Consider the following 12658-nt stretch of genomic DNA (forward strand, 5'->3'; position numbering starts at 1 on the left):
ATTGATATACCTAAATTAAGTGATATCCTTTGAGTCACTGCTAAAAGTTATGTAAGCAAGTTGTTCTAAAAATAACATATGGATAACCGGTCAAATACAGAGCTAACAGTTAGAAGTGACTGTTTAGTGAGTGGAAAGTGGAGATAAGAAGGGGGAAAAGAATATATTTATTACACAATGCAGCAATTCCACTCTTACAGAAATAAAAACATACGTCTACACAAAGACTTTGTGGCACTGTAGGCAAAGGTTACAGCTTCCTGGGTGTACACAAAAGTTTAGAGTTCAAGCGTAAGTACAATCTATGACTGCCAGAGACAAAGAGATAGATAATTTGTGTGTTTATGTGTTACAAAAATTGTATGTTAAATAAAGAAAAAAAAGAAAAGGCATAATTTATAATATTTACCCACATATATACCATTTCTTTCATTCTTTATTCTCTTCTATAGTTATGAATTTCCATCTGTTACCAGTTCTCTTGAACCTAAACAATGTCTTGTAGTATTTCTTATATATTTCCCATGTATGAATTTTTCAATTTTGTTCATCTGAAAATGTATCCATCCCATCTTTATTTTGAAGATTAGATTTGTTCAATAGGGAATTCTTTGTTGACAGTTTTTCCTGTCAATAATTGAAAGATGATATTCCATTGCTTTTTAGATTCCACTGTTTCTGATCAGCAGTTAGCCCATATCATTGTTCTTCTATACATAATGAAGTTTATCTCTGTCTCTTTCACTGTTTTCTTTTTCCCTTTCGGTTTCAGAAGTTTGACTATGATGTATAGAAGCGCGACTTTTTACTTGTTTTGTTGGAGAATTTGGTAAGTTTCCCGGATCAGTGTGCTTGAATTTTCCCCCTTCAACTAAATTTGAAAATTTTCAGTCTTTATTTCTTCAGGTATTTATTCTGTTTCATTCACATTCTTTACTCTCATTCTGGAACTTCAGTTAGAAGCATTTCATTCTGTTTGATATTATTCCACAAGGCTCTCAGACTCTCCACTTGCTTTTTCTGTTTTTCAGACTGAATAATTTCTACTGATTTACCTTCAGGATTCTTGACTCTTTTACTGCCTCCTTTCAGCTGTTAAGCCCATCTACTATACTTTTCATTTAATCATTGTAATTTTCAGCCCTATATTTTCCATTTGGTTCTTTCTTTTTTTAACTTAAAAAAAATGTTTAAGTTTATTTATTTGTTTTCAGAGAAAGAGAAAGCGAGCAAGTGAGGGGCAGACAGAGGGGGAGAGAGAGAATCTCAGGGCAAAGTCCAATGCGGAGCTCAAACTCAAAAACCCTGAGATCATGATAGGAGCTGAAACCAAGAGCCAGACGCTTACCTGAATGAGCCACCCAGGCGCCCCTCCATTTGGTTCTTTCTTATGAAGTCTTCTGTCCTGTTAAGATTCCTCATGTATTCATTCAACACACCAATGTTGCTTTTAGTATTTTGGCCATAGATATAACTGCTTTTATTTACCTGTAATTGCCTTTTCTTGACTATCCTGAGGTGACTTTCTACTTGACTGTTTTTTCTCTTGAGCAGCAATTATTCATTTGTTTCTCATGTGCACTGATTTTTTAAACGTACATTCTGGACACGATCAACCACACACTATAAAAGTCTTCCTTACAATGTACTGAATTCTTCTGAAGTAAACTGATATTTGTTATAACTAGTGTGCTACTGATCTCAAACTCCAAACTCTGTCTGTCTTAATGTGGCCAGCAAGGGGAATGTCCACTTAGCTTTTTTATCTTCCAGGAGCTGCTTTTTTACTACATCCACTAGAGTCTTTCTCATACGTCTCCACTTTATTGTTCAGCCAAGGATTTGGATGCTGTTCACATGCATTTCCAGGGGGTTCATCCTTCTGTGGTTCCCACACCCTTCTGGAACTTCCTCCAAAATGTTAGGTATTCTGCCAGTCTTGAAGTCTGTTCTCTGACAGCTGGGTAAGCAAGGCTGTGGCTCTTTCCATTACCATGTGAGTTATAGGAGTGACCTCAGACAAAAACCTGCAAACTCAAAAATCTCACACCTTGAAATTTCAGCCTTTCGTATATAGAATCCTCTCTAGTTTTTTCCTACTTGTGGCTGTCTTACAGTGACTTTAGATAGCTGGTTTTTGCAAAACATTTCTAGAGAGTTAACCCAATCAAGGCATTCTATTAGTAGAAGCTGAAACTCTTAAGTTCATGAGGTACTATATCTCAACTGCAAGTCAAATGTCTTGATGCTTTTTATGTGAAAGTACACCTTTTTCATATACCACCTCCACATCTCAGTTTTCTCATGCCTCCCATTACATCCCATTAGCCAGAACTGCATTATATGCCCATTCCTAAACCCATCACCTACGAGAGGAATGTAATTATTAACATTAACTAGACTACATTAGGCTCAAGAGCAACATGGCTTCTTCAAAACTATGCAGGTGCTCAATCTCTGTAGAAAATGTTTGCAGGGAAGATCTTTCAATGGGGGGTGGCTGTTTGAGACAATTAACAGTGCTGCATTCTCTACACCACCTAGACAACAATACACTGGCAGAATCTGTCTGATGTGACTATTTTACAACTGTGGAATCTACTGAAGGCTTGCTACTTCCAGGAAGACTTCAGTGATTTTAAGATATGTCTCAGACATCTAAAGTCTATACATAGACACAACTAAATGAATCACGGAGTAGAAGAAAACTGGATGTTTCAAATTACATTATTAGTTTACAGAAAATCATCTTTTCTCAGGTGAATACAGAAACTATTAAGCAGCAAAATCACAAAATTAAATGTAAATAAGTGACTTGTCAGGTGATTCATTATTAATTATATCCACTCCTTTATGCTAGAATAATAAAACTAACACAGAGAAAAATATGAGGAAATGAATGGATGATACAGTCAAGAGACATTACAACAATACAAGTATCTATGGGAGAATATAAAAAAAAAGCTCAAAGAAAAGAGGAAACTTAGCAGACAGATATCAGAGAAGGGCAAAAGAATGAATTAACCTTTCTTAACTCCTTAAACTCTAAGTCTCTCCTCCTAAAATTCAGTTGGTACATGTTAAAAGTCATAAAATACTTAAAACTATGAACATTTTGAGACTTCTAGGAAAGGATGGTAAAATAAAGACAGAGAATGCAATCTCTTTTCCCAATATAAAAAATGTGAGGAAAATAAAAATATTAAAACTAGCAAAAAACAGTCAACTGTAATGGAACAAGTGTCATAATCTATTGGCACAAACTTTTTTTTTTTTAAACAAAGCTTTTTTTAAACAGCAGATTTTAGAAACACATATTCCATGCTTCCTGAGAATGTTCATTAATAACCTTCTCCTCCCCAAATTTAGAAGAAAACAAAGAAGAGTGATTCTTATCTTTTCAATCTAATGGGTGGGTAGGGTGGTGAGGGGGGTTAGTGGTGGAAATAGGTGCTGAAGAGAAGCACATGGCAGAGTAAACAACAAAGCTGGCTCTCCCTGAGAGAAGTGAAGACTCTGGAGCAACACTGCCCAAAAGAAACTTTTATGGTAAAGGAAACGTTTTATATCAGCACCATCTAATAAGTAGGCACTAGCTATGTGCGACTACTGAGCACTTAAAATGTGGCTAATGCATCTGAAAAATTGATTTTCAATTTTAGTTAAACAGTCACATGTGGCTAGCAGCTACTTTATCGAGCAACAAAGTTCTTGGATGAAGCAATGAATAACAGAAATTAATTTAAAGATCAAGAATATCTTTCCATAGGAATATATCAGGTGGTACGAATACTCCTAAAGAACATTGAAGAAAATTCCAGAAAAACTGCTCAGGCATTCTAAAAAAACAACTTCAATCTCTGCTGATGCTAAATTTACTACCCCCAAAATTACTCCTTTCCCCAAATGCCCTAAGGCTACCACTAAATCAAAAAAGAGTATGACATAAAATACACACACCTCAAATTGAAAATTGAGAGGAAGAAACAAACTATCTTTAGGTGTGGGTACAAAACTAAGAAGTCACACTGTGTCAGAATGAATGTCTGTACCAGAGCCTCCCAAGTATTTTCAATATGAAAAGAGCACAATAACTATGCTACATATTCACAGCACACATTGAAAATACAAAAGACAAATCATTCTGGAAAAAAATATTCCCTATGTATCGAAAGTAAATTCTCCAAGAGGTTCTCAAGTTCTTGAACATGAACTCAAGAAAATGGAAGTTCAAAGATGAGATGATAAAACTATATAATAAAGGAAATGTAAGACTGAAACTTGAATAAGTAAAATCCAAAGCGCGTGCCTGGGTGGCTCAGTCAGTTAAGTGTCTGACTCTTGATTTCGGCTCAGGGCGTGATCTGCCGGTTCATGAGATCAAGCCCAAATTGGCCTCTGTGCTGGCACAGAGCCTGCTTAGGATTCTCTCTGTGACCCTCTCTTGTGGGAGTGCGCTCTCTCTCTCTCTCTCTCTCTCTCTCTCTCTCAAAATAAATACAATAAAATAAAACCCAAAGCAGTATCATTATCAAAGTAAACAAAAACTGTTAAAGACAGATAAGATCACTGAAAATCAAATTACTGACAAAAAGACTTGAGGGGTGTCTGGGTGGCTCAGTCAGTTAAATGTCTGACTTCAGCTCAGGTCATGATCTCACCATTCACAGGTTTGAGCCTCAGACTGGGCTTTGTGCTGAGCCTACTTCAAATTCTCTGTCTCCCTCTCTCTCTGCCTCTCCATCACTCATGCTCTTACCAAAAAAAAAAAAAAAAAAAAAAAAAAGACTTGAGAAATACAAATGCAAATAAAAAGACAAACACTGAAGCAATTTTTTTAAAGGTGACAGAGAGTACACAAAGACTGTAAAATAGCATAACTGGTATTTACGAAGCATATAAAAGACAAATGGGGCAAGAAAAAAAAAAACTTGGAACATCGAAGAAAAGAATTCAAAAAATTCTACAAAATACATGAAGAAGTAAATATGTAGATCAGATAGAATGATCCGCATCAAGAGGCAACTTCACTAATCTTTATAGAGTTGGAAAAAAAACAGATTTCTGGGATACAAACAAAAAACCCAAATCACCTGCAAAGGAAAAAAATCTGTGCCTACAAGGAGAGCTCTCTGAAGAAGAAGAAAAAAAGGTGTGACCCAACAGTATTATATCCAACCAAGAGGTCAAGTAAAAAAGTAACATGACGGGACACCTGGGTGGCTCAGTTGGTTAAGCTTCCGACTCTTGGTTTAGGCTCAGATGATGATCTTACAGTTGGTGGGCTCAAGACCCACATCCAGCACTGTGCTGCCAGTGTGCAGCCCGCTGGGGATTCTCTCTCCCTCTCTCTCTGCCCCTCCCCTGCTGCTGTGCTCTCTCAAAATAAATAAATAAACTTTAAAAAATTTGTAAAAATTAAAAAATAAAAGTAACATGGCATTTCAAATACATAAGCCCCAAGAAAATACTGATTCTGATTCCACCAAAAAGGATAAGAATGTTACTATACAGAAATAATATCTGCAAAGTCATAATTAAATGAACAATATACAATTATTTAAAAATTCTAATAAAACTATATTGCAAAGATGGAATAGGGACAGAGTGAAACTATGAGATAATATATGACAAGAATGCCAAATCTTCCATTTCTATAATAGGAAGTCATTCATAAATCAAGAAACAGCAATATGTGCATATTACTAAAAAATATGCATATTACTGAGAAATGGAGAAAGTTAAATACACACGTGTCTAAAAGAATTGGAGGTAGCTAAATCCAGGCATGGGGAAGGGTGGAACAGGAAAATGTTTCTTACAAGCCAGGTGGTATTATTTAATTTACTTTTTTAAACCACGTACATGTCTACTTGGATAAAGTTTAAAATATATTTTTTGTTTTTTTACTTTTTATTTTTTTTGAGTGAGAGCGTGTGTGGGTGCAAGTGGGGGAGAGGCAGAGGGAGACAGAGCATCTCAAGCAAGCTCCACACCCAGCATGGAGCCCAATGCAGGGCTGGATCTCACAACCCTGAGATTTATGACCTGAGCCAAAACCAAGAGTCCCACGCTTAACCAACTGAGCCACCCAGGTGCCCTAAAATATTTTTCAAAAGGAAACTTCAGGGGCGCCTGGGTGGCTCAGTCGGTTAAGCGTCCGACTTCGGGTCAGGTCATGATCTCACGGTCTGTGAGTTCGAGCCCCGCGTCGTGCTCTGTGCTGACAGCTCAGAGCCTGGAGCCTGTTTCAGATTCTGTGTCTCCCTCTCTCTCTGACCCTCCCCCATTCATGCTCTGTCTCTCTCTGTCTCAAAAATAAATAAACATTAAAAAAAAATTTTAAAAAAAAAAGGAAACTTCATGGATTAAAAAATCCAACCAAAAATAAATTATGAACAAGAAGAAGAATAAGGAATCTTTAAGATAAATACTTCATAACTAATGGAGAGAGGGAAACCCCATTTCAATATCTGCTAGTGGTCCACAGTTTCCCAATAAACTGCATATTGAACTCTTTATCAATAGGTGCCTGAAAAAGTGCACAAAAAACTTTTGTATTTGAATTGTACAGCACGGATCCTACCATAACTCCTCCCTACTGTTATTTAAAAATTACGCACAAGAGATTCAAAAATAGTTCATTAGTAAGACACAATACAAAATTTATTTTACAAAGAAAATTAACTTGTAAAGAAAATTAAAACTGAACAAAAAATTATCTCTAACATGTAGGTCCTGGAAGACAGGACACGGTGGACTCTCACAGTACCTTTGTATTTTCAGAAAATTGCCGATCAAGAACTACGTATATGAATTTTGTGTTCGGATTAGTTCTTATTTTACAGCTGTCCCTAAAAAACTTAAGGAATTTATCTCAAAAATACTTTAAACGAAATTCTAAACTGGAACTTTCTTACACCCACCTAAGGTTTTATAATTGAAATACAGATATACTGAGAGAAATAAAAGTAAATTCACCACTCCAAATTTCAAAATGGCATGCATAATGCCACTAGAATTATATTAGCTGGATTCATATGCAAAAAGTAACCGTGAGTACATAAAGTTTGAAGTTCTAAATCACGAAAGTAAAAAAATTTGATAATTCTTGCAAAACTGTCATCTCCTAGAGAAAGTTTAAGGTTAAAGAGCTAAATTCATAAAATTAAAAACCTTTCTCAGGCCCCAGAACCCGAGCTTTATTTTGGTTTATAATTAATACCACTAAAGGGTTTTGGGCTTTTTTAATACTCTTAAAATTTACTTAGTGTTTTATAACATTTATTTTCTAAAATTCATTTTTTCTACAAAAGTAACGTTAGTATTAGAGGTTTACATTTATGCTTCAAGTATTCTCCCATAATAGGCTTGAATGACACAAAGAAAATCTTTAAGTAATTTTATATCCTTGAAAATTATACAAACTTGACCTAGAATAAAAAAAAAAACAAAACACCTACATGTAAAGAGTAAGGTAAATTTGAGAAAATAAAAATGCAAATATGCATTTTAGCAGTCTCTTGAATTTATTAACCTAAAAGGTTTAATTTCCATTTTCCTGCATCAGCTTTATTTATAAAATGTCGTGCCCTATAAATACGCTGTTATTTTCTATAGTCAAGCACCCTCTTAACAAATCTTCTCATTAATATGTAAATTTAAAGTCAATCGGTCTTCTCCCTGACAGCCCCATGAATTCCTAGTGCACTGTATAATCGGCTTTGACTTGGCATCCACTATTTATCATCAAAGATGTCAGTTAGAAAAATTATGGAAAATGCACTGCAATTGATATGACTGCAATCTACTTTGTCAACACTTAATTGTTCCTCAAATCATACATTTACATATAAACAGCCTAAATACTGATCTATAATGATGCAAATAAACTAAATTAAAAATCTCTTCTGCCCCGAAGAAGCTTGTTTGTATATGATGTGTTCATCTGAGAACTTATTGACAAAAGCATGTTACATCAGCTCATCTCAAAAAAGGTTTCTACTAATTTTCAATCCCTCAAAAAAATAATTTTGCTACCTTTCAAGTTTATAAACAAATATTTTAAAAATTCAACAAGAAACATGATTTTTCTCTCTGAAAAGCAAATTTAATTATAGTTGTTAGCGAACTGCAATATCTAAGCACCATGGATGGAGGGGGCAGGGAACTTCAAAAATGGCTTCAACCAGAATGCAGTAAACAAACAGAGAAAGTTATTAAAGTAAGCAAAAAGATACTTTAACTTAAAAGTCATGAGGGAATAGAATATATAGGATATATATCAGAATATAAATCTGATCTAGGCATCAGATTACTCTGTTTATATTTCTGGTTCCACATTTTATAAGCAATATTATCTTCTATGAGTTGTTAAACATTATATGCCTCAGTTTCTTCATCTATAAAATGGGTCTAATAATCGTTACCGTACTATCTCAAATAAAATATTACAAAGTACAGCAAAATAATAAACTGTTAAATTTAAAGTATCACAGTATTATTTTTCATATATTATCTTAGTATCTGAGAAACCCCTTGATATTAATAAATTTAGTAGTTAAAGGCAGTTTTTTCCTTTAAATAACTTTTAAATTAATCTATAATTTTAGTTTTCTCATTTGTAAAATCTTTTACTTCAAGACAAATGGCTCTTTGTATATCATAATATGGTGTTCATATAGCATTTATATAAGTGACTTCTGCCTGTATGTAAATGGGGATGAGGTGCTAGAATGACCACCTTTATATTCTGCTAATTGCATGAAAAAAAAAAACAACACATTCAAGACCTGAAGGTGAAAAGATAAAAAAGGATTTTAACAAGTCAGCAATGACTATGCTAGCATACTGATCCACTTTGCCTTTCTATCCGTAACATTCTTAGCAGTTCTTTACCGCATGATAGGCTTTCTACAACATGAGAACTGAAAAATGAAAGCAGATATAAATGCAGAATCCTCCCAAGTTTCTTCCAGCTTCATGATTCAGGCTGCCGAATTTTAAAGTCAAAATTACCATGTACAGTCCTAAAAAGATGGATGCAAATTAAAGTGTAAGCCATAAACTCTCCAAGACTACCAGTGCTTGGACTGCTCCCTCAAAAGTTGCTCAGTGAAACAGAATTCTAACAAGCCACAGAGAAAGTCTGAGATGGGTTAACTCAAAGAGTAAGCATGAACATGGTCTAAATGATGATAACCATTTGAACTTTAATTTTATAAAATGTATCTGTGCTAAAAGTCTAACATCTTGGACAATCCCTTGCTTCTAATACTGCAATAAAGAATGACCCTTTCAAATCTTTCCCGCTGGTACCGAACAGAATACATATGTATACAAAGAGACACAAGCCTGTTATCTTGATTATTTTGGAATCAACTGATACCACTTTAAATTAACAAATAAAGTGAAATATGTTATCCAAAGTAAAATTTATAACCACTACAACAACGGAAATTAAGCAGTTGCCTCTAAGGGGTCAACCAAGAGGTTATGATATGAGAAGGACGACTTCGCTTTTATTTCACCATGTGCCTCACCTCGTTGTACAATTAAAAAAAAAAGTTATGTTTATAGTTACCTAAACCCTTAGAAATCTTCTATTTTTAGTAAGGTTTTCTTGTCTTTTTTTTTTCTTTAAGCCAAGGAATCTTTCTCAAAGGAAGCCATATTCAAAGCTGTATATGAAGGGCGGACAAAGATGAAGGCTGCTCTGTCTGGAACAGAAGCAAGAACCCAGAGAGCTGCAGAGTCTAGACCACCACTGTCCCCCCGCCCCCCACCACCACCCCGGGGTTGTTCCTGTGGCAATGTTACAGCATCCTGAGGCCTGAGGTGCACATCTGAAAACGAGTGAATTAAGTCTATTAACCACATAATGTAGAGAAAATGCCAAGGTCAGAATGCAAGTAAGTGGCAAAGGTAAGAAATTACTGAGCCCAGTTTCAATGTACCCAGGACAATGACCGGATTTCATCTCATGTTTGTAATAATTAATGTCCAAAGAATCCACATGTGAAAACACAAGGAATACATATGGCCCCAATTTGCCAAATTATCTGTCAAAAGAGTAAATATATATGGCAGTACAAAATTTAACTTCCTGGCTTTGTAAATAGCTTTAAACATGACTTTTATGTAAAATAACATGAAATATAATTCAAGGAACAGAAACACAAATAGACAAACTACAAAAATAGAGATTTTAAAGTCTGTTACATATTTTTAGAAGATATGGCAAGGAAAGATTTTAACTGTAATTTCTACATAATAACAAAGCAAAGGATCATTTGCATACAGATACTGAAAATGATTTGATGGTGACAGGGAAGCAAAATTTAAAATCTTATCAAAGAATGACAGTGGTTAGATAAGGCAAAATTACTTTATAATAACCTTACAACAGGAAAACAAAATATCTAAAGAGCACTCTGGAAAAGGACCCGCTGAAATCAAACAAGCTATCATTAGCAACAAAAATCTCTCGTCAAAGTTATCATTTACATGAAAGGGCCAAGACTTTTACAGCACTGGCATGTCGTTGCTTAATCCAGCAAAAGTGCCATCAGAAATTCACTTTGCTCAATGATTAATACAATTTATTTTATATAAAAAGCAATCAATTTAAGAGTCTTATATGGCATGAGACTTTTATATATGAATAACTCAAAACATACTTCAATTTTAAATAACCTAAATACTTTCTTAATATTAAAATTAAGATGGAGTCAGTAATACAGATAGTCTTCTGGATAAAGATATACTTTAAAAATTTTTAAATACTTTTTAGTATGAATAATACTTAGTTACCGTAAAAAGCACTGATGAATATTTTAAACATTTAAACTTCTTGAAACATCTGAAAGTTTAACATGACATCTTAAAGTATGTACTATGAACATTCCTCCATTCTACATACGTTTTCCACTTCCTTTATTTCTAAATAACAAAAGTGAAATGTAGTAAGCACTCAAGCCCTACGCGTAAGTTTCTATACAAACCATTATGACATAATTGGGGGATTTTTGATCTTTTACTTTTTACACAGTTGATTTTAAAAATCTATTATAGATTTTACTTTTAAAAAAGTATTATACTTTTTTTTAATTTAAATGTAGTTGACACATGTTCCATTAGTTTCAGGTGTACAACATAGAGATTCCACAACTCTACACATTCTGCTGTGCTCACCACAAGTGTAGCTACCATCTGTCACCATACAACACTATTACGATACTACTGAATATATTGCCTGCGCTGTACCTTTCATCTCCATGACTTATTCATTCCATAATTGGAAGCCTGTACTTCCCGCTCCCTTTCACTCATTTTGTCCAACCTCCCTCCCACCCACTTCCACCTGCTTTTGAAAAAGACAAAAAAGAAATATCACAAGATGAGAATGAATGTGCTAGTCTTATAAGATTTAATGATTTCTTTTTTTAAACAAGTTTAAAACTTACATTTAAATATTAAATATATACACACAGAGATCGCTATTGCAAACTATGCAGTAAAATTTTTTCAATCGTCAATAAAGTAACAAGAAGGTATGTGTCTAGGTAGGTATACCTCTAATGTTAATACGCACAAAGAAAACAACTTCATTTTAAGGCATATTTAATTATTAATTTTACTAAAATTCTATCAGCTTAAGTGAAAAAAAGGAAAACAAACATTTTAAAATACAAAACTAGGAAAAAGTAGTTTAAAAGGTCAGTAATATTTACCATTAAAGGCAAGATATTCTCTTAAATTTACATGTGCTAGAAGCACATTACCCACTTGTATGATTGAATCACTTGAGCAGTTGAGACTTAAAGATATGAAAGCAACAAACTGCAAAAAAAATCCATGATTTGGCAATATCCCTGAAAACACTGTATCACGCTGCTGCTCCTAACAAGGGCCTCCTGCCAGGTATCATACTAAAAGTTTATACACTATGTCATTAAAGACAGGTCAATCAGTACCAAAATAATGAAAAATTATCCTTGCGTTTATATTTATTTTCTGCTTTCCAAAAGAACATAAGAGAAAAAAGTCCTCCATAAATATGCAGACTTCTATTATCTTACTCCTATACACATTTTTAAAAGCCCATCCATGTTCTTAATCTTCATTAAGTGGAAGATTGTTCAACACTTACCTCTTTCCAAGGACTGACAAACTGTGTACGAGCATATCGAGTTAGCATGTGGATTATGACAACCTGCCCCCACTCTTCTACATCAACTAGTAAATTACAGAGCTTGCGGTAATTCTTGTGAATCAGATCTATTCTATCCGGGCATACTTCTTCAAAAGCCATCACAACACTGCCAGCTACCAGCTAGAAAAGAAAGAAATAGTAACTCATTAAAAAATGTGTCTAGGGAATCTTCCTCCCCATCAAAGATTCTATTTAGGCATTACAGAGATACAATCAGTGTTATGACAATGAATGTTTAAAGAATTCAGTTAATTAATTAACAAAATGATTGTCTAAATAACAAATTTTAAGTGTCACTCACTCAAAGAATTTTTATAGCTGTAACATGTCTGAAAAGCTAATACTTTCCTGAAGTATTACAATTAGAGAAGTATCAGTACTACAAATCCAACAATTTTTTTGTCACGTTAAATATCAATGAATTGTTCACACATGGATGGACTC

At 34.2% G+C, this 12658-nt stretch overlaps 1 protein-coding gene across 4 annotated transcripts in view; it reads right to left on the minus strand.

The window, feature by feature from the left end:
• Positions 1-12658, minus strand: part of AP3B1 (adaptor related protein complex 3 subunit beta 1) — a 261409-nt gene that overhangs the window by 167219 nt on the left and 81532 nt on the right. For all 4 annotated transcript variants that reach the window (XM_047853236.1, XM_047853230.1, XM_047853242.1 and 1 more), the window contains one exon: positions 12152-12334. In XM_047853236.1, coding sequence (XP_047709192.1) covers positions 12152-12334 — 183 coding nt within the window. The remainder of the gene's footprint in view (positions 1-12151; positions 12335-12658) is intronic.

This window comes from Prionailurus viverrinus, chromosome A1 (assembly GCF_022837055.1).
Source record: "Prionailurus viverrinus isolate Anna chromosome A1, UM_Priviv_1.0, whole genome shotgun sequence".
NCBI lineage: Eukaryota > Metazoa > Chordata > Mammalia > Carnivora > Felidae > Prionailurus > Prionailurus viverrinus.